At 37.7% G+C, this 24605-nt stretch overlaps 2 protein-coding genes across 8 annotated transcripts in view; one reads left to right on the top strand and one right to left on the bottom strand.

The window, feature by feature from the left end:
- The first annotated feature begins 7044 nt into the window (after positions 1 to 7044).
- LOC141438892 (MYG1 exonuclease-like) lies at positions 7045 to 10925 on the top strand. 2 transcript variants are annotated; one of them, XM_074102942.1, is made up of 4 exons: positions 7045 to 7251; positions 7697 to 7947; positions 8801 to 9367; positions 10651 to 10925. In XM_074102942.1, exons 2-4 carry the CDS (start codon positions 7748 to 7750, stop codon positions 10811 to 10813), a joined length of 930 nt encoding a protein of 309 aa, XP_073959043.1. In that variant the 5' UTR covers positions 7045 to 7251; positions 7697 to 7747; the 3' UTR covers positions 10814 to 10925. The 2 variants fall into 2 exon arrangements, with proteins under 2 accessions (XP_073959043.1, XP_073959042.1); XM_074102941.1 differs by having other exon boundaries at positions 7045 to 7414.
- An 88-nt stretch (positions 10926 to 11013) lies between these two features.
- Positions 11014 to 24605, bottom strand: part of LOC141438894 (uncharacterized) — a 36162-nt gene continuing 22570 nt past the window's right edge. For 5 of the 6 annotated variants that reach the window (XR_012452526.1, XR_012452527.1, XR_012452528.1 and 2 more), the window contains exon 4: positions 11876 to 12866. The gene's annotated coding sequence lies outside the window, so the exon portion shown is untranslated. The other variant, XR_012452525.1, reaches the window with a different exon arrangement.

The following is a 24605-nucleotide window of genomic DNA, read 5'->3' as shown; positions in this document are numbered from 1 at the left end:
GAAAGTCTATGTTTTGAGACAGTTTTGTCTTTCGAAAACCTTTGTTCTCCCTTTTTTCCGAACAAAACGGGACTACGCAACACTGTGGCATGCTCGATATTTTTATAGTACGGTGTTTAGGTATTAAATATGATTTAAATGTAAATTTTGGTTTTCACGCCCGTAGTAACAAACTAACCACTATACTGCAGGCAGGACCTTTGTCTACAGTGGCGCCACCTGGTGAGCCCTAAAACGGTAGCCCTCATCGGCATGGCATGCATAATCTTTCCGTATTTGTATTTCCATGTAATCCTCCGAAAATTAATCAAAACACGAAAAAAGGATCGCAGAAAGTAAATGTATGTTACTCCAAATTTAACGCGAGCGAAGCTGCGGGCAAAAGCTAGTTTTATATAATTATCCCAAAATCTCAAGCGTTAAGTATAGACTTAAAAAGACATGGTTTAATTTTAGAGCTTTCCACGAGTATTTAAAAAAACTGCTATATTTAGTTTAGTGGCTAGTTCGCCTTTGTACTATTTTGTTTTGTTGTTTTCTTTTTGTATTATTTTTGTGTTTTATGTACAATAAAGTATTTACATACATACATTTACATATAACATACATACTAGCTTTGGCCCGCGACTTCGCCTACCAACAATTTGTTTATCGCTAAACCGCGAGGCATATGCTCATTTCCTATAATTATTATTACTATAAAAACCGTCCTGTGTTCCCAGTCCGATCTCCATATCAAATTTCAGCACTACATCAGTTCAGCGGCTAGACCTTTTGTTAGTAAACGCATTTAAAGTATTCAATAAATGAATTTATAAATTCGAAATTTTAATTTAATTGCGAATTTTAAATTATTTATTTTGTTGTTTTATTGATTTTTTATTTTTAACCCATATCGAAAATACAAACTGAAATATAGATGCATAGAAAAACTAGAAAAATAAGACCAGCGCTGGGAATCGAACCCAGGTCCTCGGCATTCAGTGCCACGTGCTAATACCACTATACTACCACTGGACAAAATAAGACTACACCACCACTGGACAGTGATACAGGCACGAATTTCTCCAATGCACCACATATCTCAGCTTGTTTGTTTTCTTATTTAGTCACTTAAGCAGCGACACTAGCGACATCTATGCTGTAGCCCTCATCGAGAAATTTTCAGCACCCCATTGGAACTAACCGCTCACCCGGAGAAGAGATGTCGTTATTGTTTTTTTGAATCATATTGTATTTTTTATTTCAATTCAAAATTTTTTGCTACTTTTATTATGGTGTTAACTTTAATGCGTTATCATTATGACGATCCTAGAGAGAACCAATCTTATTTTAATTGTTATTTTTATTCACATCATGTTTAGAATTTTATTTTTATATTATTTTTTTTTTTTTATACCTTTATACCTTTGACGATATTAATATAAATTCTTATAACTGACATTTCGGGCCGCCAGATACAGCCTAGTTTGGGGTCCACTGTATACTTACCTATTGCTAAAAATGTAATATTGCTTTGTGTGTTATTACACAGATTCTTATTAGAACCTAATAAATTTTTCAATTATAATGTAATATTATATTGAATTAATAAAAAACGAAACTAAGCGAAAAGATAACAAACAGTCAGACAAACAGAGTTGTTGTGGCATTTGTAATATTTATACGGATGCATGACTGCCGGTCTACGAGTATGCTCGGGGTTTCTCTGCGGGATAGAATCAGAAATGGATATCCGCAGTAGAACTCAGGTTACCGACATAGTCCGAAGAATTGCAAAACTGAAGTGGCAGTTCTCGAGTGGCGTCCGCGGACCGGGACACGAGCTGTCAGTAGGCCTCCAACAAGATGGAACGACGACCTGGTTAAGATCGCGGGATCGCGTTGGTTGCGGAAATCACAAGACCGGTCTGAGTGGAGAGCCCTGGGGGAGGCCTATGTCCAGCAGTGGACGTCTTTCGGCTGACATGATGATGACCGACAGTGAAGCCGCAAATGAGATCCTCTACGAACTGACACGGGTGCACAGCTTGGTTTGCGCGGCGTGCTTGTTTCATGGCGTCTATCTAATAGAGCAGCAGAGCGACTACGAAATTTGAAAATCGAAGTTCGTGTCGTTCCTTCCCTCTGACTGTTATGCTATTTAATACGAGAGTAAGAGGGACAGTAAGGAGCAGAGACCACAGCACGCCGCACGGGCGCCAAGCCATGCACCCGCGCAAGTTTGCGAGGCTCTCAAGGCTAGTAGCTTATTGTACATATTTCCTTTTACTTTCTTTCCTTTTACAGATTTTTTAAGTCCACTACGGCCCAATCCCTCTTATTCTGAGAGGAGCTCTGTGCACGTGGACGTATATTAGGACGATGGAAATAATAAAACTGAGATAAGATGCGTTGTGGCGTTCTAAGTGGGAGGCCTTTGTTCATGATGATGATGAAGATGACATAAGTAATCCTCTCCCCCCGCGAGGGTACTACACTTTGGGGGACATGAGCGGAACCAACCCTACACCCTCAAACCAGTAATCGATAGTGGATCATTTCATATTATTTAAGTAAAAATAATTAATTTAATATCAAAATAAAAAATACAAATGACACGACTGTTGTTTTCAACATTTAAAAATATGGTAATCTGAAATCTCACTAATACTGGTACGATATACTTACAATAAAGAAATTTTTTAACAAAAAAGTAAAACCGACTCCAAAAAAATAAAAAAATAACAAAAAATGGAACCAACTACAAAACTCTTGAAAATATTTTTCTAGGTGGCATGCTCGATATTTTTATGGTAGGTACGGTTTTAAAGTGTATTAAATATGATTTTAATCTAAACTTTGTTTTCACGCCCGTAATAACAGACTTTGAAAGCCATACTTAAAAACCTCACGCAACAGTGCGCCATCTAGTGAGAAAAAGAACGATAGCCCTCATTGACCGAGTAATCGGCGAACATACATTAAAAAAAATACAAGCATTGGAACATAGAACCTGCTCCTTTTTTGAAGTCGGTTAAAAATAGCAGTATCTGAATCCAGTAGGGTTGGTACTGACGTCTCCCGAATCACATTGAAATATAATAATATTTTTTTAATTCATTTACTAATTTTAATAGTATTTGAAACAACCAGACAAAAACTTAAAACTAAACTTATTAGGCTAATTTTGCGGGTTAATCAGCACAGTCCCCGCGGGATAGTGATAAACGAATTCTTTGCAGATGAAGTCGCGGGCAACAGCTAGGTAGTGCATAATTATTTTTTACTTTTTAGTTGTCTTTTTTGGCGGCGTTTTTTGTCGGCCTTTTTTTAGGGCGTTTTTTTATTTTTGCTGGCGTTTTTTGGTGTCAGGGGTTTTTTAACTTTTTAATTTAAGTTTTTTATTTCATGTTTTTTCAACTGGTATATTATTTTTTTAAAAGTGTACTAGTGTGTCGGATATCCTGGCTGCAGCATCAGGTCATCGTGTTGCCACCACTGCATTGTATGTAGAATCAAATACTGATCAAAAGGAATCAAACACGACATATCTGCTATTATTTTTTCAAGAGTATACTGGTGTGCTGGATATCCTGGATGCAGCATCAGCTCGTTGAGTTGCCACCACTGTATTGTATGTAGAATCAGTTACTGATCCAAACGAATCCAAAAAAACATATGTGCTATTATTTTTTATAAAGTGTACTAGTGTGCTGGATATCCTGGCTGCAGCATCAGCTCATCGTGATGCCACCATTGCATTGTATGTAGAATCAAATACTGATCAAAAGGAATCAAACACGACATATGTGCTATTATTTTTTATAGAGTGTACTAGTGTGCTGGATATCCTGGCTGCAGCATCAGCTCATCCTGTTGCCACCATTGCATTGTATGTAGAATCAAATACTGATCAAAAGGAATCAAACACGACATATGTGCTATTATTTTTTATAGAGTGTACTAGTGTGCTGGATATCCTGGCTGCAGCATCAGCTCATCCTGTTGCCACCATTGCATTGTATATAGAATCAAATACTGATCAAAACAAATCCAAACACGATATATCTGCTATAGTTTTATCAAGAGTGTACTTACTAGTGTTCTGGATATCCTGGCTGTAGCATCAGGCCGAGAATTCCATAATCTTGCATAGTTATATAGCATACATGGGTGTTTCAAATTTTAGGTCCCAAATATGTTTGATAGTAAAGTAAATACCCATTACATATGCGTCTAAGATTCCTACCGCAGCGAACATAAAACATGTCTAAGATCCATCGCTAGAAACCCAGCTTCAAATAAAAAAAACCGCATTCAAATCGGTCCACCCGTTTAAGAGCTACGGTGCCACAGACAGACACACAGACACACAGACATACAGACACACAGACACACATAGCGGTCAAACTTATATCACCCCTCTTTTTGCGTCGGGGGTTAAAAAGAGCTAATGATCTTGAAACGGCTGAACCGATTTTGATAAAACATGTCTAAGATCCATCGCTAGAAACCCAGCTTCAAATAAAAAAAACCGCATTCAAATCGGTCCACCCGTTTAAGACCTACGGTGCCACAGACAGACACACAGACACACAGACATACAGACACACAGACACACATAGCGGTCAAACTTATAACACCCCTCTTTTTGCGTCGGGGGTTAATAAATTTTATTTAGCCAATATTTGTTAGTTTAAAAAAATCGTCTTGTGGATTTAGCCGTTAAAAAAATAGTACATTGTGTTTTAAGGGCGGTAAGCAAGGAATTACGAACGAGAGTCTATTAGAAGCCCGAAGTCGAAGACTGAGGGCTTTAATGAGTCGATGTTCGTAATTCTAGTACCGCCCGTGCGACATACAATGTTTTTCATCGCATTTGCGAATAAAATTGTATATCCGTAAATGAGTGTGATACTGCATGGCGTGCAGGAGCGCGGCGCGCGCACGTCGGGCACATGCTGCGTGGGGTGGGGTGGCGCGGAGGCTGGCGCTGCCAAGAGCGTAATCCGCGGTATCGGCAATTTTTGATAAAAAATTTAGTTTTTCTTTTACAAATATACAGTTTTACTCGCAAATGTGATGAAAAACATTGTATGTTGCACGGGCGGTACTAGAATTACGAACATCGACTCATTAAAGCCCTCAGTCTTCGACTTCGGGCTTCTAATAGACTCGTTCGTAATTCCTTGTTTACCGCCCTTAAGACACAATGTACTAATACGAACTAATCTATTCTAATTTGAATTTATCTTTAGTTTAATGTTATGTAATGTGTAGGTAAGTTATAACATTGTATTTTTTTAAATATATATATATATATATATTTTTATATTTTTTTATTCGACTGGATGGCAATGAGGGCTATCGTTTTTTGTCTCACTAGATGGCGCACTGTTGCATGAGGTTTTTAAGTATGGTTTTGAAAGTCTGTTATTACGGGCGTGAAAACAAAGTTTAGATTAAAATCATATTTAATACACCTTAAAACCGTACCATATAAATAACGAGCATGCCACAGTGTTGCATAGTCCCTGTTTTGTTCGGAAAAAAGGGAGGACAAAGGTTTCCGAAAAACAAAACTGTCTCAAAACACAGACATTCATTGCCCCGGAACGCATATTTGCCATAATTAATTTCAGATATTGCAAAATATTCACAAAATTATTCTAATTATAAATAAACCCGCGTAGCTCACCCAAAAACTATGAGATTTGACATTTCGGAGACCTCACGCTACACTAGCGCCTCTAGCGGCGAATTCATTCGCGATAGCCCTCATTGAGCAAGTCGGTCTCCTGATGGTAAGAGATCACCACCGCCCATAGACACCTGCAACACCATTTATTTATCTATTCTATATCTATATTAATGTAATAAAGAATAATCATGGAAGCTAGTTAGACAAACGTTGGCAGTAGCGCTGCGAATCAGTAAAGGCCTTTGAGTATTTATTTATTTATGTATTTATATAGATAAATACTCAAAGGTAAAGGCGGAATAATACTACTTTAACGCGACGCCACGCCATGTCGTCTGACGCATATTTCTACTGTAACTACGGGGCTACTACAAAATTCTAAAATCGAAATTCGTGTCGTTCCGTCCCTCTCACTCTCGTATTAAATAATATAAGCGTCAGCGGGACGCCAAAATACGAAGTTCGAATTTTGCACTTCTTAGTAAAGGGCCCGGCCATATTAAAATATAATATAATAATGATGCTGTGGTGGCCGAGTGGTTTGACCTATGGCCTCTCAAGCAGAGGATCGTGGGTTGAAATCCCGGCTCGCACCTCTAAGTTTTTCGGAATTCATGTGCGAAATTACATTTGAAATTTACCACGAGCTTTACGGTGAAGGAAAGCATTGTGAGGAAACCTGCACAAACCTGCGAAGGAATTCAATGGTGTGTGTGAAGTTCCCAATCCGCACTGGGCCCGCGTGGGAACTACGGCCCAAGCCCTCTCATTCCAAGAGGAGGCCTGTGCCCAGCAGTGGGACGTATATAGGCTGGGATGATGATGATGATATTAAAATAAAATAAGGGCCTGATTAGTACTGACATGCGTTGGGTAGCGTGTACAAGTGTGGCGTGGCGTCGGGTTTTAAATAGTATGTCCGCACCTTAGATTAGATTAGATTTTTAGAAAAATATGGCTCTGTCCATTGGAGAACAATTTTGCCAGTATCTAGTAGGTTTTGCCGTTGTACGGTAAAAAAAAACTAGAAAACGAAATATGAGAGGTAATGGTGGTGTCCACACCTTAATTTGGACAATTTGGCACTGATTGACGTTTTGATTTTGATAATTACAGTATAAAGCTAACAGCACATTATCAAAATTTTGTTGAGGTAATTAATAAATTTGATAGAATTTATGATGTAAAGATATAAGATAATTTCATACAAATCCTTCAATAAAAAATGAATTGTTGTTATTAAAATGTACGTGTAAAGACATAAAAATCGATTATACTAAATCGATTCTGTTAGCGATTTACGGTTTTCCTCGCATAGGTCAGCCCTACGTTACCCATTCAATCGTTTTCGTTCATTCAATTCAAGATGGCGAATTACAGGCTTTGCCGCTTTGCGTTTGCGACTAATTGTTCCCATATATTATAAAGCAAAGAGTAGTATAATATACAAAGTACTCTGTGACTAATTGCGATAGCTTTTTTCGTTTTGGGTGACGTATTTACTTTGCTTTGATTGAGTCTGTTGTGTTGTCCGTCGTCGGAGCGTCGTTCGTTTTGCGTTTTGTGCTGTAAGTAACTGATTACTTGCCACGTCCTGTTATTGTCGTTAACTGTGTAATGTTTAGGAATTCTTTACGATTATTCCCTTTTTTATTCCGTGTTTCCGTGAAACATTCTAAACTTGGTGCCGCTCGTCCGTTCTCGAAAAGTACATATTTTCAAAACATGAAGGTTAGTAAAATCACGTGGCTTTTGTGTTAATTTAGATGTAGTTGTATGTATAAATAAAGACAGTTTAGTTGTTTGTATAAAGGCATTCACACTTCAAAGACCCATATTGTGAATCGTCATCAAAATAACTACATAATTATTATAATAACGACAGTAGGTAGGTATGTTTGTTTCGTTAGTAAGGTGTTTATTAAACTCGGCGCGGCGTGAATTCGTTCAACCGCAATCGATTTCGGAATAAAACTCTGAATTCCTTCTTTTTAATCCATATATTTTTTCTAGATCGGGACCCATGATGGTGTTTTCCATTGTGATGAAGTTTTGGCCTGCTTCATGCTCAAGCAGCTGCCTGAGTATAAGGATGCTGAAATCATTCGGACTCGAGATATGCAGAAGCTCAAGACTTGTGACATAGTAGTGGATGTTGGTGCTGAGTTCAACCATGAGACAAAGCGCTATGACCATCACCAGAGGGAGTTTGCTGAGACCTTGAGCTCCTTAAGACCCGAGCTTGGTGATAAATACAAAATCAAGTAAGTTTAACAGACAATAACATACTACAGTCAAAACCATTTTAGCAACCAGTTAAATCAACACATCAGATGTAATGACCAAGAAAGAGGTCACAACACAATCTTATAACTGAAATAACTTTTTTTATTCTAATTTTACTGTCCCATTAATGTTGGTTGTTTTAAAACTTTTGACCTGTGTCTCCACCCACGGCGGAATTAAAAATCTAACTTCCGCATAAGAATTTCATGGTCTACCGTGTCAAAAGCAGAGCTAAGATCAAACAATAGCTTCTTTAGTCCCTATTTTTTACTGAAATCCAAATTGCCGTGGGTTGATAATTTGTTTCCTTTTATATGTTTTAAAATGAGGGTTTTATTAGTTTTTCGAAAACTTGACAAAATTATTGCTAGGTTGGTGGAAATTCGTACAAGAAAAACGTTATGTTTTAAGTTAGGAATGTGAAACTTAGGGAAAACATTAAATAATGAAATATGAATAAATTCAAAATAATTATTTACTGCTGATTGATAAGTATCACTAGAGCCAACATCAGTCAGTCAGTCAGTCAGCCAAGTGTCAATGTCAGTCACCACATTTGTTTACCAGATTGCTTAATTCCATTGAATTCGAATATAGGCATCCTGCATTGCTTGCCACTTCCCACCACTTTTACCAGGTTGTCAGTCCACCTCATCACCTGCCTACCAACATTTCTTCCCCCAGTTCTGGGTCTCTACTCGATCACAGCCTTCCCCCATCTTCCATCACTACTGCAGCATATGTGTATAGCCCACTTACACTTCCTTTGGGTAATTACCGTGGGCTGAAGGAGAGAGTTAGAGATTAAAATATAGTTTCATATTTTTCTAGGTTGAGTTCTGCTGGCCTCATATATACTTACTATGGTGAACAAGTTATTCAAACAATTGCTCCAAAGGAGTGCCCACTCCTACCTGACGATCTTAGAATTATCTACAAAAAAGTTTACGAAAACTTTATTGAAGAAATTGATGCAATAGACAATGGAGTACCCATGACTGATCAAGAACCTAAATATAAGATCAGAACGCATATTAGTAACAGAGTAGCACGCTTAAATCCAGAATGGAACTCTAACTTATCAATCAATCTTGATGAGATATTCAAGAAAGCTATGAAACTTGTTAGCGAAGAGTTTCTTTATGTAACTAACAATTTTATCTCGGTCTGGCTTCCTGCAAGGGATTATGTCAAGTCTTCTTTAGAAAATAGATTTGAAGTGCATGACTCTGGGCAGATACTGGAGTTCAAGGAAAGGTTTCCGTGGAAAGAGCATCTGTTTGACTTGGAGACTGAAATGGGGATTGGGCATGAGATCAAATTTGTGTTGTTCAACGATAAGCCGAACTCTTGGAGAGTGCAAGCTGTTCCCGTTAGCCCCTACAGCTTTGTTACCAGGTGATTATTTTTGTTATTGTAATGAATATTTGAGTGATGGCCGGTTTCTGTTAGTCGCCATTGTTATAAGTTACAATATATTATTCAAAACTTATACCTAAAGTGTAGAGAGTAAATATGATTGACAGTTAAGATATAGACTGAAAATAAGGCACTACAGGTCAATTGGTCAATTCCCATGAGATAGGTTCCCCTAGTTCAAGCACTAGTCTGCAGTTCCTGTATATACGTAAACTAGAGTTTACCTGTGGCTTTGCACAGTTAAACTTTTTGATCTGGTAGTTACAATTGAAATTCCGAGATTTTACAAAATTCCCCTGGGAAATCCCAAAATGTATATTGTGTTCTTCATTGAGGTTGTGTTAAGAACAACTACAAAATTTCAAAACTAAACCCAGCGTGCAGCAGTGGAAATTTCAAGATTTTATCCCTGTCCTGTGGGAATATCAGAATAAAAAGTAGCCATATGTTATTCCAGACATCCAGCTACCAAAGGTACCAAATTTCGTGACTCTAAGCCCAGCTGTTGTTATATCGAGATTTAATCCCTATCCCGTGGGGAATATTAGTTTATTTATCTGTATACCGAATTTCATCTAAATTGGGTTAATGGTTTAGACGTGATGAAGTAACAAACAAACAAATAGACTTACAAACTTTCGCATTTATAATATTAGTGGGATAAAGTAAGATAAGTAGGATTTTGTTAATTAATGAGGGCTATCGCGTATGAATTCGCCGCTAGGGCCCTAGTGTAGCGTGAGGTCTCCGAAATGTCAAATCACATAGTTTTTGGGCGAGCTACGCGGCTTTATTTAAAATTAGAATAATTTTATGAATATTTTGCATTACCTGAAATTAATTATGGCAATTCTGCGTTACGGGGCAATGCATGTCTGTGTTTTGTGACAGTTTTGTCTTTCGGAAACTTTTTTCCTCCCTTTTTTTCCGAACAAAACGGAACTACGCAACACTGTGGTTGCTCGATATTTTTATAGTACGGTTTTAAGGTGTATTACATATGATTTTAATCTAAACTTTGTTTTCACGCTCGTAATAACAGACTTTGAAAGCCACACTTAAAAACCTCACGCATAGTGGCGCCATCTAGAAAGACAAAAAACGATAGCCCTCATTGCATTACTTTGTGATGGAGAAAAATACTGCAGCGTATAACTCTCGTTTTAAAAGGAGACCTGTGTCTAGCATGGTTACTTATTTGGGCAAATGATCGCAATAATATGCTAGCCATTTGCTGAATCAACTGTATGTTTATATTTCAGGAAGCCCCTCCACAAGGACTGGTGGGGAGTTCGAGATGAGATGTTGAGCGAGGTCGCTGGAATCAAAAACTGCATATTCTGCCACAGCACAGGCTTTATAGGAGGCAACACATCCCGCCAAGGCGCCTTAGAAATGGCAGTGGCCAGTTTAAAAGCCGATTAAGTGTTTACATGTTGTAATGTATTTTGGACAGATTTTTCAAGGTAAATCATATGAAGTCCTTTAGGTGACGCTGATGTAAATGAAGTATTGTTTATTAAACAATTTTTAACTATTTGGATAGCTTAGCAAGCTCGAGGGATTTTTTTTTCAATGATAATATACACATGCTTAAGATAGCAATACTTATACAACGTCAGGCAAAATAGACGCAGTAAGTCATAGTTGCGAAAAACCTAACTACCTAGTGTTAGTATTAGTCATTGTAAAAAATCGCTTGGGTGGTTTTGCTTTATACATTTTATTCCTTTATTCTTTAACTTTATATTGGTAGAAAAATTACGCAGATAGAAAACCGAAAACAAGGGACTCTAAGTGGTGGTTTCTGTCTTTATTTATTTATTATGCTACCACACAGCGGCCACGCCGTACAAAATACGCATTCTTGAATCTACATAGGCACGACGACGTCTGTACACGCGTCAATGTGTGCGTAAGATACACAGGGCTGACTATCATAAAACCCTAATAAGTGCTACCAATGACATTTAAAGGTACTTATATTATGTAGGTATGGCCTATTATCTATTAATTTAAACCTAATTCAAATGTGTCTGTCTGTGCCTTTAAGCATTATTATTTTCAATTACAATATATATACGACTACAAACTTAAACGAATTAGTAGTTATTTCATGTATTAATCGCGATAATTTCAGAAATCATTATTTATTTAGAAAAAGGAAGTAGGTAGGGTACCGTTACCATTTCGCAAAATTATTGCTCCCGAACTTGGTCCCGTGCGGCCGACATACATCGCGTTGCGCACCCGACTGCTTTCCTGCGGTTTTCCTGCAATCTGCGCTTGAGGGGTGGGGTAACTCGAACCGGTGCGGGGCAGAGCGTGGCTATTCTGTACGTTAGTACTATTATATATTCTGTAATGCTACTTCAAGTAACAGTTGTGAATTTGGAATGTCCTAAATTCCGGCCTACATACATCCCATCGGTCCCATTGCTCAGCACAGGCCCTCCTAACAAGAGGGCTCGAGGCCTGCAATAAAATAAAATAAAAATAAATAAAAACTGTTTATTTCAGACCATGTGATCCATATTAGGTGTTAGTTATAAAGGTATGTTAGTAGAAATTGTTAGCTAAAACACAAATAAAAGGTGGCTATATTGGAAGGATATCTGAGATGCAGGCCCAGTGTGCATTTTGAAATTAAACACACCATTTAATTGCTTCGCATATATGTGCAGGGTTCCTCAAGATGTTTCTCTTCACCGTAAAAATTGTGGTATGAATGTAATTTCGCATAGGGATTCCGAAAAGTCATATGCGAGCCCGGATTTGAACCTACAGTCTCTGATAGGCTCTCACAAACCACTAGTCTACTAAGTCTTGTTCGAATTCTGAGTGTATGTGTATCATACAGAACCATAGGTAGATATTGTGTCGCTTGCGGTCTGCAGTTTGCAACTAGCGGTTGATTAATATAAGAGAATATTACCATGAGTCCACTGGCGTTCTAACGCTTTGAGTGAATCTAAACTGTTGTAATACAACAAATTATTCTTTTAAATTAATAAAAATAAAAAGTTATTGTGGAATATTATATGAAATTTTCAGATGGTGATTGATAACTATAGTTTTATTTTCGTAACTTTTGGAAAGAATGTCTAATGTTATCCTGTAATTTTCTTCAGATATTACTAAAGAACTCACTTATCCTGTTGCTTCTCCCTTTAGGCTGCTTTTCGACCTGAGATGTGCAAAGGTTTTGGTTATGGGTCATTTTTTTGTCCGTTCTACGTCGAAAGTTTTGACTCGAAAATATTATTATTCTCAACTAAATTGTGCTAAGGCAAAATAAACTTAGCTTAGTATTTTGAAATTTGTCGCTTTGGGTAATAGGATGATCTGACTGTTGAACATTTTTGCTGGGACGCGAAGAAGTTTGTTTGTCATGTTTGACAATTACTCGAAGGTGTTCCATTGACGACAGATGCCTTTGTCTTCCTTTTGGCTCGGCACTTGGTTTCATCAGGAATTTCTGGAAAAAATATTATAAATGAAAATAGAAATTTATTCACAACTTGCAATAGGATTACAGAACATATGGACATAGACAATAGTTTTTTTTTTTTTTTAAGAAAGTGTGAAGCAGTGTCTGCTCAACATAGTGTTGGCTGTGAAGGCGATAATCTATATTAATAATTTCGTACCGGTCTACGGTAGACTCGAACGAAATGCACATCAAATTAAAGAGCGTAAAAAATTAAGTAGTCAATCCGAGTCGACAACTTGTAGGTGGAAAATTCGGATTATCGAGTATTTTCAATCAAAAATGTAATAAATTACTAAGTATATATAATGGCGTTGCGAAGTAAACATGTCAATGTGGCGTTGGTGTCACGTCATCTCGCGACACGGGTGTCACAGACATTATGACCTCTTAGGTCTATTTGGGCAAATAAGATTTAGGAGAAATATCTACTAGTGAAATACCGATACGTAGGTTAGCTGTGAAAGTACGTTTGTGATAATATTAAGGCTGGGAATATACGTCAGATTTTTCGATAAGTACGACAGTCTTTCATCATGTCAGCCGAAAGACGTCCACTGCTGGACATAGGCCTCCCCCAAGGCTCTCCACTCAGACCGGTCTTGTGCTTTCCGCATCCACCGCGATCCCGCGATCTTAACCAAGTCGTCGCTCCATCTTGTTGGAGGCCTACCGACAGCTCGTCTCCCGGTCCGCGGACGCCATTCGAGAACCTTCTGGCCCCATCCGCCCTTCCCGCGCATCTGGCCCCATCCGCCCTTCCCGCGCATCTGGCCTTCTTCTGGTCTGGACGACAGTCTTTACACTGGCAAAAAATTTTTTTCAAACATATTATTATGAGTCTACATTTTACCCGAGCGAAGCCGGGTTTTCATCTAGTATATAATTAAAATGACCGTTATTTTTATTCCTTTATTTAAATTTTACTAAAAATATTAAGTACCTACATCTTCTGTTAGTTGACAGTGTTGATACAAATTTTCGAAATTTATAATTTTTTTCGGTTGGTATTACGCAGTTTATTTTTGACAATATTCATCACCGAAAACGCCCGTTCTACAGCAGCATTAGCAAATGGCAAACTCAAAATGGCCGTGGCAAGTTTGGTTAAATTAAAAAAAGCCGGCTCTCCACAAGCATTTTTATAAGTTAATACTTCTCCCCAAAACTCGTCAGCTGTTTTGTTTTTTTTTTGCCATGGTTGAAAAGGTAAAATTCTCCACTCTTGTAGCGTCACATCAACTTTTTCCGCTCCTCCGACTACATCTTTGAAAGTAACAACGATTTCTTTGATATTAGGTCTTACTTGGCTTGTCGCGATTTGTGGCGAGAAAACGGTTTTTTTTTCTAACCGTTTAGTATTGTTTGGTAATCGTTTTGAATTTCCTCACAGAGCCCAATAAGGCACTGAGTACACCTTTTGTTTTGGGGCGATAAAAATATGAAATAAAGTGGACTGTAGCTAAATTTTAAATCAAAACGAAAGCAAAGGAAATCTAAGTTTCTCGAAAACAATTAGTTATTCCGTTTATACATATCCAAAGTGAATGCAACTAGTATTCATAATGTAGTCTCTGAATGCGAATGTGGCCAACTCATATTGTCTCACGTTCTGTAACCGTTCAGGGGGAATTAAAATAGATAAGTAATTTGATAGCAATCCAGTCAGTTCTGACAACAATTTCAGAGAAATTTGCTAATTATGCTGAAAAATCTAGCGAAGGGTAATTCCGGACGAGCCACAAAATTTAGAAATTTCAACATTTTTATTTCGCAACATATAACACATGATTCGTCAGTCGGACCAACAAATGCACAGTTTTCGATGTTTTAACAGATTTTGATTTAATAATATTAAATAATACTCGTAATACAAGGGATTATCTTAAAGTACCTCTATATTAATTAGACGATCTATTTACACGTGCGACGGTCTTGGACAGGCGTGCCCCTGAAATTTCGACAAACTAATTATCGAATTTCGTTTCACCGAAACATGAAACATGAAAATTATGGCAGTAATCTCTGGTTCATATTTAAAAATAAAATCTCCATTCGTTCTGGTTGTATAGAACTGCGCCTCTCACTCAATATTTGGCCCGATTTTGAAAAAGTCCTTTCAGATGGTACCGAGGTAGAGGTCACTGAAAGTTTGAGAGTTCCGAGTATAGAATTGCCCGCGCCTGCCACCATTTCAAAGGGCAGGACACTCATTTCCAGGATTGTTTGTTTGTTTGTTTGTTTATACTCTTTATTGTACAAAAAGGTTACATAAATAAAAGTTGTGTTAAGTACAAAGGCGGACTTATCCCTCCAGGGATCTCTGCCAAGGATTAATGCGTTCTTCTAGATATTGCCTTGTTGTAACTATGCTGCTGCTAACTATGTAGTTCGAAGACGCTGACGTTGCTGTCTTGTATTTTATGAAACTAAGCTACTAAGCTTTCAGACGGATAGCAAAGCTACTTTATGTTTTTGGTATATTCTTTGGCTCTGATATGTTTGTACACATCTCTATCTGAATTGACTTTTAGTACATTTATGGAACTTTTGCAACCTTTGAGCACTTTCTGCAGACATTTTGACAATGATTACCCGCAGACATATGAATTCTTTGCTCAGATCCTGGTTTCGAAATACTTACTACGTTTTGCATTATTTCTAAAGGCTGATCAATAACAGTTTTGAGTCTGCGAGGAGGCGACTTTCTCTTTATTTTTTATGAAGAAAGACAGTGACTGTAAGCAATCGTTTATATCCTTTTCATAATTCGAATTAATAGATTGATTGCTGCTAAAATTATTTAGCAAGTGTTTAAATGCTCCCATCCAAGGCTCCAACCCAATGCACCTAAACTTCTAATACTCTCGAAAAAAAACAAGTTGGTCTTGATTATGTACGTGTAAGCAAGCAGTGCATCAATTGAATATTGTTGGTGCAAAAGTTTACAAATTTATTTAAAACCTTCAATTGTTTTAATCAAATTATTTATAGACGGTACATGTATATCGTTAAATTTTACGACTATTATTTCTTATAACCATAAATATAACAGTTTTTAACATTTTTAATTCCTCTTTTGCCATAACTCGTGGTGCCACTCTTTACAGCTGCTCTGTACTTCTTCCCATTAAGCACCGTAAAACTAGACGTATTAAAGCTACCCAAAAGTTTATCCATTAACTAAACAAATGGAATCAAATTCCGACATTCTGCTGGGACACTTCCTCTTGCTGCTAAATTGTCTGTGGCCAGATTGTATCTTCCGGAAATTATCTATGATCTTCAAAGTAAACATAGCAACCTTCGGCTGCTTCCATGACCATGCGTATCGCGTGACCAGAGGGGAATATAATACGTTCCGCGATGGAAAAGGAACGCGGGAACTTCACAAACACTGCGCCATTCTCGTCGCATACGCTCGCCGCGTTTTATCATATATGCCAGAATCCCCGTATATGGGTAGATAGTTTTCGGTGTCTTTTATCAGGTATGTCTCAGAAGTAAGTAGCCCGTTCTCGTAATAAATAAATAAATATCATGGGACACTTGACACCAATTGACCTAGTCCCAAACTAAGGAAAGCTTGTAATATGTGTACTAGGCAACGGATAAACATACTTATATAGATAAATACATACTTAATAATCTTCCTTTTGTCTCTTTCCGCTTCTGAGTAAGATGACGTCACCTGCCTAGATTTTTCCACAGCCAATTCTTCCTTCAAGTTAGCTAACAACCAAAAGTAGTACGTTATTACAGAGGCCGGGAAATTTTCATCAGTTTAGGAAATTATCCTTTACTGCGGCTGAAAATAACATTACAATGTTGAAATTCACGTTTAAAATAACTAAAATCAAAATTTCAATATAATAATGGTGAACAATTCCAATAAAATAACGGTACCCTAAAATATACAAGTCTTACCTGTACTTATGTTATTTTAACTGACTAACTTTTTTTACCCTGAATGACGCCATCGTTTGTGCTATTTACAGATCGTATCTTATTTTCCATGTCACTGTCTTCATCTTTACTGATGTCATTTAGTGTCTGGTCTTCCGCACTGCTTTCAGACTTAATTCTATCTAAATAATAAAAAAAAACTGAAAAAAAATCATTTTTTTAGTGCTGTAATGTAACGTCATAAGTTCTAGTTTATTAATATCAACCCCTTCGGTACCAAATATTCCTCATTAATTGGTTACATAGGGAGCGATAGAGGTGGATATAATGAATCATCTCGATACTTTTTGTTTTTGGTAATCCTTCTTTTGTCTGTTTCCGCTTCTGAGTAAGATGCGTCATCTACTTGCGCCAGCCTAAATTTTCCCTCAGTCAATGCTTCCTTTAAGTTAGCTAACAACAAAAAATACTATATTATTGCAGAGGCCGGGAAATTAGGAATTACCGGCCAAGTGGATACAGGGATACGAGGCTGGCAATCTCTTTTCACGCCACGTTACGTCACTGCCAGAATTTGATTGATAATATATTGTCACCAGATTTAGATACGCATGTTAAATTTCAAGTCTATCCGACCACTGGAAGTGGGTCAAATTAAGCTTTCAAGATTCCACCTGGACAACTAACTAATTAAAAGCTATAATCACTTCATACTTTTTTATTGACATAAGAATACAATGACTGCTCACCATACTAAACCTACAGTATTGCTCCCATGCCCCATACAAATTTACTGATTCCACCGGTGATGCTCATGGCAAACCAACGTGATAATAAACTAGCAGTTTCATAAAATAACTAGTGCATACACACCTGAATATATTTGAAGGCGGTTAAAAATAAATACTACTTAATATTATAAATATAAATAAATAGCATGGGACACTTGAGTTCACTTGACACCACTTGACACCAATTGACCTAGTCCCAAACTAAGCAAAGCTTCTACTCTTGGCCATCCGGTCGTCATTATAATTTTCAAAAGTTAAATATCGTTTAAAAATGTGCACTGTATTACATTATCTACTTTCATTGCTGGGGAACTTTTAAGCACACAATGATTCATTTTTCGAGTCGACACCAATGCTACTTTTACAGTGCAAAATCAAATATTTGGAGACCTATCAAATCATCTTATAGAGGCTCCGGGTATAAAAGTAAGGGTTTTAGCCCTTGATTTGTCAGGGATAGATACATAAAAAAACTGTTTTTAATTGTTGAATACTGTTTTTGTGGGTCATAAGGAGCCCCGAAAAAATAATGAAAAAAATCTTGAGCTTTCAGTTTTTCAGGAAACTCATGTTCGGTGTACCGGACACTGCCAGCGAATCAGAAATAAGAAGGGTGAAATTATTTACTACACAAAGTTAGAGAAGTATGTAAAATTTATTCTGGGAAATTAACAAAATAACATTATTTATATTTTATGGGTATGGAACGCCAAGAAACAGTTTCTGGGATTCTTTCCGGGTACAAAACACATACGGAAATCACATTTAATGCAATAAACCGTAGTGTTTTTTTGCACAGGCAGCATCGTCCCTCAAGTTTTTGTTGAAGGAAAGTGGCCAAATTCGTCATAGCGCACAGAGTCCACAGGTCTTGGTTTAGATGGATTTTTGACTTCGTTGCATTGAATTTTGTCTCTTTTTGCCGATCTGTTAGCTTGCAACAACCCATGATAAACGTCGAGACGGAAATTTTTCAGAGCGACTGCTCCTGCAGAAGCCTTTTTATGACGTCCTAGCAGCCACGCGTTATTTATACAGATGTCAATCATTTGCACAAATATAGCCATGTACCATCTGCGACACTTGAACAGAGTTTTATATAATGCTATTAGCATGTCGGCTAAATCCACTCCGCCCATGTGCTTGTTATACTCTTTGACCACTTTGGGACAACGACAGCAACTTTTGCCCTTGCATTTTTGCAATAACGTTCAGTCTTTTCAACTGGTTCAGTGCCCACGTAAGAACTAATAAATGTCACTGCCTTATTATCGTACCATTTGACAATAGCAAGCTTTTGATCTGATACTACCTGTGCATAATTTCCTCGAGGTTTCTTTTTCATATCTTTATCGCCTGGTAACAGTTTTTCAGCACCCCTTAGCCTATTACTTCTGATTGTCCCTAATCCAAAGATTCCATAATCATGTCGCAGGATAAACATTAATTCCGGCGATGAAAAAAATTATCGCAGTACACGGTGGCTGGTTTTTTCTTTATACTTTTACATAAAGCAAGCACGATTTGTGCTCCATATCCAACAGAAGCTTCCTTTTCTGTAAATGTATAACCTCGAAACGTGTCTTCAGCTCCGTAAAGAATGAAATCATAAATCATGCCTGAAACTCCAGCTCGAACATAATTTTTAAAACCCCACTTGGTAGGTTTATCCTTCATGTATTGTCGACGGTTTCCTGCTTTTTTTCCCTTATAGGGTCTCTCTCTTATCTCGTCAATGCTGAACTTAGTTTCACGTTCTTACGCTAAACAGTTTTTGCGTATTTTTTCCAAAAAGGCCGCATTTTGTGGTACCTGAAATGAAATCCAATAAATATGGAAAATGAAATTGGAGTAAATAAAATATAAGTACTGAAATAAAGGTTTGTGTATCTAGAAATAAATACGAGTACGTACCTGTCGGAAGTATCCACGGTATTGTCGGCAAAGTGAATGTGTCGTCTAATTTTTTGGAATCGCTTTAATGTCATGACGTCTGCAACCATACTAAATCGTAACTTTTTGCTCCAGTAATCGGTGTATGATGGCATTTGAACTATTCCCATAATTATGAGAATAGCCAGAAAGTCTCGTATATAATGTGGGGCGATGGGAGACAAGTGATAAGTCGGAGTTCTGAGTAAATACTGCCTTTATTGTAAAACCTTAAGACTATTTATATGACACATAATGGGAGAGTGTGTGTGAGGCGCAGCTCACACTACACGTAGTTCGTCTTCTGTTAAATTGATGGATCTTCCGAGTTTATACAGGGAGTACACGTTCGTTTGTTCTACTACATCCGATAAAATATCCGCTGAAAAGAAAAGTGAGAACAGATCCAGTGCCGTATCAATTTCAGCAATATTTTCGTAGTCTTCGTCACATTTTTCTAATTCTGCTTTATGATTGAAAACAGTCTTTTTCCACGAATAGTCCAACGCCATTTTTTTACTTTTCTTTACTTTTTTGGCAGTAACAGGTTTTTGGCTCTTTGATCTTGTCTTACGCTTTGCTTGAAGAATAAGCCTTGATGAACCAGAACGTAAAGATGGTGATGAATTTGAAGATGGCAATGATTTTTTTGCGGGTATTTTACGGCGAGCGTTCATTTGATTCGGAGAATTCAAATTTTCAGTATCAGTATGTTCAGACTGTTTAGAGGAAGATAGTTGACGATTAAGTCTTCTTGGTTTTGGGACAAAAGCTGTTTCCGGTGTTGAAGGCCCAACTGAAGGCAAAGAAGGCAGCGAAGATATAGATGGGATCATCAAATAATCTGGATCTTTAGCATTATTTGGATACACCTCTGCAATAATAGGAGATAACGGAAATGTATTGTCATGATTTGTGTAGTCAAACCTTTGCGCTTGTTCCGAACTTTCCATAGTTTCGTCCATTATATTTGGAGGTTTTTCTTGTATCAGACTAACATTTTCATTGACAGCATTTTTTTCACTCTCAATCCCACCTGCTGATGTAATATTATCAAGAGGGTGATTGCAAAATTTGTTAGTTATTTTGTCATTATCACAAAGATTAACTCCTGCGTCGTCATGTAAGCTGTCTATGCTTAAATTCATAAGGGATGAACTAATTGATGGTGCTGGAGATGAACTACCGGAGTCAGATGACTGCAGTTCATCTTTGTCACTTTCAGAGTTCTCGCCTCCGTCTGAAGAAGCACTCCTTAGTGGCACAAGTGCCAAAATTTTGTCATTGCGTCCAGGTATGAGGGTGAGGGTGCAAAAAAACCAAGCATAATAAAAAGGAAAAAAAGCAATCAACAGTATAAAACAGGCAAATTTAGCGGTGTGAGTGAGAAATGATGATGGGCACGTTTTCGAAAGTTTCCGCCTTTTGTATGGGGAATGTTTCCATTTGGTAATATTCCCCATACAAAACGAGGAAACTTTCGGTAACTTGCCCATCACTAGTAATAAATACAATGCAATCTATTATATGCAACCGCAAATTCCAATTCTTAGAGTGTTTACAAAAAGAAAACCAATCCATTGGTAAGTTGGCTATGTTCACCACACCGAACATGCAAGCATGACACTTATTCACTGCGTAGCTGGCGGTGTTCGCCACACCGAACATGCCCAATACTTACTACTTCATTGTGAATATGGCGGTGTTCGGTACCTCGAACATCATATTTGAAGTATCACTGTCACTCAATTAAAACAAAATATAAACTAAAAACTATTTACATCGATTCAATACCTCATTGGTAATATATATTGTCATTTTTATCAATGTAATGCCAGATACCTTGATAATATTTCGCGGTTGCCGTCTCGCCGCCATTTTGCATGCACTACTGACAAATCAGTGTTGCCACAGTAATGATATAATTTTCTACCAAGATAAACAGTATAAAGCCACTATTCAAGCCAAAAATTAATTAAATAAATACAAAAATGTGTCTAGTAGATTTTTTTTAAATGTATGTTCGCCACAGCGAACTCTGTCCAATTAAGGGTTGACACAGGTACATTTTCTTCATTGACATGCTGTTCATATAATCTTTTTTCATTAAATCTACTTATAAATTGTTCTAATGGTGTAAATGTCGTTATTTTTTTTTTTTCAGTCAAATTATTTTCAAATGTGAATGCAGAAAAATTACCTAAAGAACCAATTTTGTTGACATCTTCTGGCAAGTGTATTTTTTTTGTGGGAATGGAAGACTGTGACTGTCGGGGCTTAGTCTTTATGACTTGCCTTTCCTGCACAGATTACTAATATGTAGCTAGCTACAGATAAGACAGTCAATTATTGTTGTTTCCTATTATTGACGTTGTAGCGCTGTTAAATTTTACAGTCTGTGGTACTTGTTTGATAGGCTTGTGCGCGCTCGGTCACTGAGCGGATCGCTCCAAACTAGTACAATCGCTCAAATGTACTAGTTCGGTCTTTTGGCTCTTTTAGTTCACTAGTACACTGAAAGAAACGATGCTCCTTTGACCGAATGAATGAATCCGAGAGCTTGGTCCTATACCTACCACGAAGCGCAAAACTTGAACTTCGTATGTTTCCGTCCCGCTGACGCTTATGTCATTTAATACGCGAGTGAAAGAGACGGTGCGATACGAACTTCGATTTACGAGTTTCGTAGTAGCGCCTCTGCTCCGAGATTGGAGAGTCGAGGTTCGTGTGGACAGGTAAAATAATATTACAAAACAAAATAATCATGCATGCAAATAGATTTGTCACTAAATTATTTCTGTATAAAATTACATGTTATTTGATTTCCCTTCATACTTTACTTACAGGCTTAGGACTGTCATTCTATTATTCATCAAGGAGTATTAGAATGGCGTATTTCAAAATCAAATATTTACATTGATTAGCTGATTTCCTATTTTTTTATTGTTTTTTTTTTTTTTTTTTTTGTTTTTTTTTTTTAGTTTTTTATATTATTTACATGTTGCTGTGTAAAAATAGCATTTGTGTAACTTTTTCGGGTTTTAGAAGAGTCCGTCTTTGGTTTAAAACCTGACCCGCACTGGAAAAAACCCTTTCGCAAGATACTGAAGTAGCTTGCATTTCCAGCCGCTTTAGCATATACTGATATACCCTGGGATATATCTCCTTTTTTTTATGCCACCATTTTAATGGATCGTCCTTCCTGGGTAAATACGGCTCCCTCATATAATGGTCATATTCGCGGATTGCCGCAGCAGTATTGTTTTCAGGTCTGATAATCATGGCCATTTCTTTATCGAATTCATCCCAGATGCTGGCGACTTGGGCATTCTGCGGTTCCGTGGATGATGTTGTGAATGTGGCAGAGCCAAGGCTTGGTGCAGCTGTGGCGGATATATTTTCTTCCTGTTGTACCTGTGGCAATTTGACTTCACAAATCCGCCGTTTCAGTAATTCACTCGCTTTTAAAAAGGAGTCTTCAGTACGAAACCCCTTTTTTTTAAAGCGCGGATCTAGGATGGTGCTGTCTGCGTATAATGCATTTTTCTCTAGATCGTGAAATCTTAGTCGCAATTGTTCCTTTAATGTTGCGACGAAAACTGTGATTTCATCGACCTCGTACTGCTGCGCTGTAAATGCAGCTAAATTTCTTTCCATTAGCTGCACGAACACCAAAACCTTCGAGAAGGTCACCATTTTGTCAGCGCTCACTTCTGTTGTTATTTCATAGAAGGGTTTTAATATTGGTACAACTGCCTCAATAATGGCCCAGTGATGCGGCTGGAGCAAGAGATCTTGTCGCATAATTGCTGCTAGTGTTGTAATGACTGCATTCTGTAGACGTAACACCCGCTCCAACATGTCGTAGCAGGAATTCCATCTTGTGGGGCATTCTTGCTTTAATTTAAGTGGTGGTAGGCCCATCTGATTTTGTGCCTCCAATAGTTTATGGAGCCCATTGGAACTTCTTTTAAAAAATTCCACAATGGCCTTTACCTTACCGACCACTTCGCTTATGTCGGTAAGTGCCCGCTGAACCATCAAATTTAAGGAGTGCGCGAAGCACCCTATGGGTCGCCAACCGCCCATCCTAATAGCAGTCGTGATATTAGCGGCATTATCACTCACGATGCTACCTATTTTATGAGATATTTGCCAATCGCGAATTATGTCTTTTAGAAAAGACATTAAATTTGCACTTGTGTGCCGCTCGTTGTATTTTATACACCCGAGTAGCACCGAAGAGAGCGTGGTGGTACGCTCGTCTATAAAATGAGCCGTAACCGCTATATAGCTTTCTGTTGTGGTCGATGTCCAACCATCCGTTCCGAGGCAAACAGCGGGTGTATCTGCTATTTTCCTTTGGATATCCTGAAACACTTCCATGTAGATTTTTGGAATCAAAGTGTTGGATAGTGTTTTCCTGGTAGGCAACTGGTATCCGGGCAATGTGATACCATTTCAATAAATATTTTAAACTCCGGTTCTTCCACTATACGCAAAGCGTGATGGCCCTTTACCACCATTTTGACCAACTGTCTATCAATTTGTTCGACTTTACGCGTCGATGGTGGTTTTCGAAAATAGTTACTTATTGGTAGAGTAGTACCAGGACCCGGCCTCGCGTAAGTAGATGTAGAAGTTGACGCCAAATTCATAGTGGATGATGAAGGCACAGCTGATGACGTTGACGGTGCAGCCGCCGCAGTCGCCGCACTAGTTGGCAAATGCTCTTCGTTCGATAATTCTTGTGCCGGTTGCCTTTGAACACATAAAGGTATGGTCGGGTGTTTGTTCTTCATGTGTCTACTTAAATTTCCTAAAGAACCGCTTTTTATGCTCAAATACAATCCGCAATAATTACACTTGGCTCGAAGTTGGTCCGCATCTTCGTTGTAGTGAAACCAAACATTGCTTCTTTTACCCTTACTCGGAGCCATTTTAAAATATTCAACTTTTTGTTATTATTTTCACTATTTAAGTATTTACATTAATTTTAAAGTTTTTCCTAAAGTACAAACGAATATTTACACTATATATACACTAACAAAATTTAAAACTACAAACATATTATAGACACTCCACAGTTTATTATTTA

The sequence above is a fragment of the Choristoneura fumiferana genome, chromosome 20 (assembly GCF_025370935.1).
Source record: "Choristoneura fumiferana chromosome 20, NRCan_CFum_1, whole genome shotgun sequence".
In the NCBI taxonomy this organism is placed as follows: domain Eukaryota; kingdom Metazoa; phylum Arthropoda; class Insecta; order Lepidoptera; family Tortricidae; genus Choristoneura; species Choristoneura fumiferana.
Note: the sequence above shows the minus strand (reverse complement) of the source record. Positions and strands in the feature narration are given on the sequence as shown.

Coding starts and splice junctions, on each gene's coding strand:
- LOC141438892 (XM_074102941.1), top strand. CDS start 7,301: ATGTTTAGGAATTCTTTACGATTATTCCCTTTTTTATTCCGTGTTTCC. Junction 7,415..7,696: donor CATATTTTCAAAACATGAAG/GTTAGTAAAATC, acceptor TATTTTTTCTAG/ATCGGGACCCATGATGGTGT. Junction 9,368..10,650: donor CCCTACAGCTTTGTTACCAG/GTGATTATTTTT, acceptor TTTATATTTCAG/GAAGCCCCTCCACAAGGACT.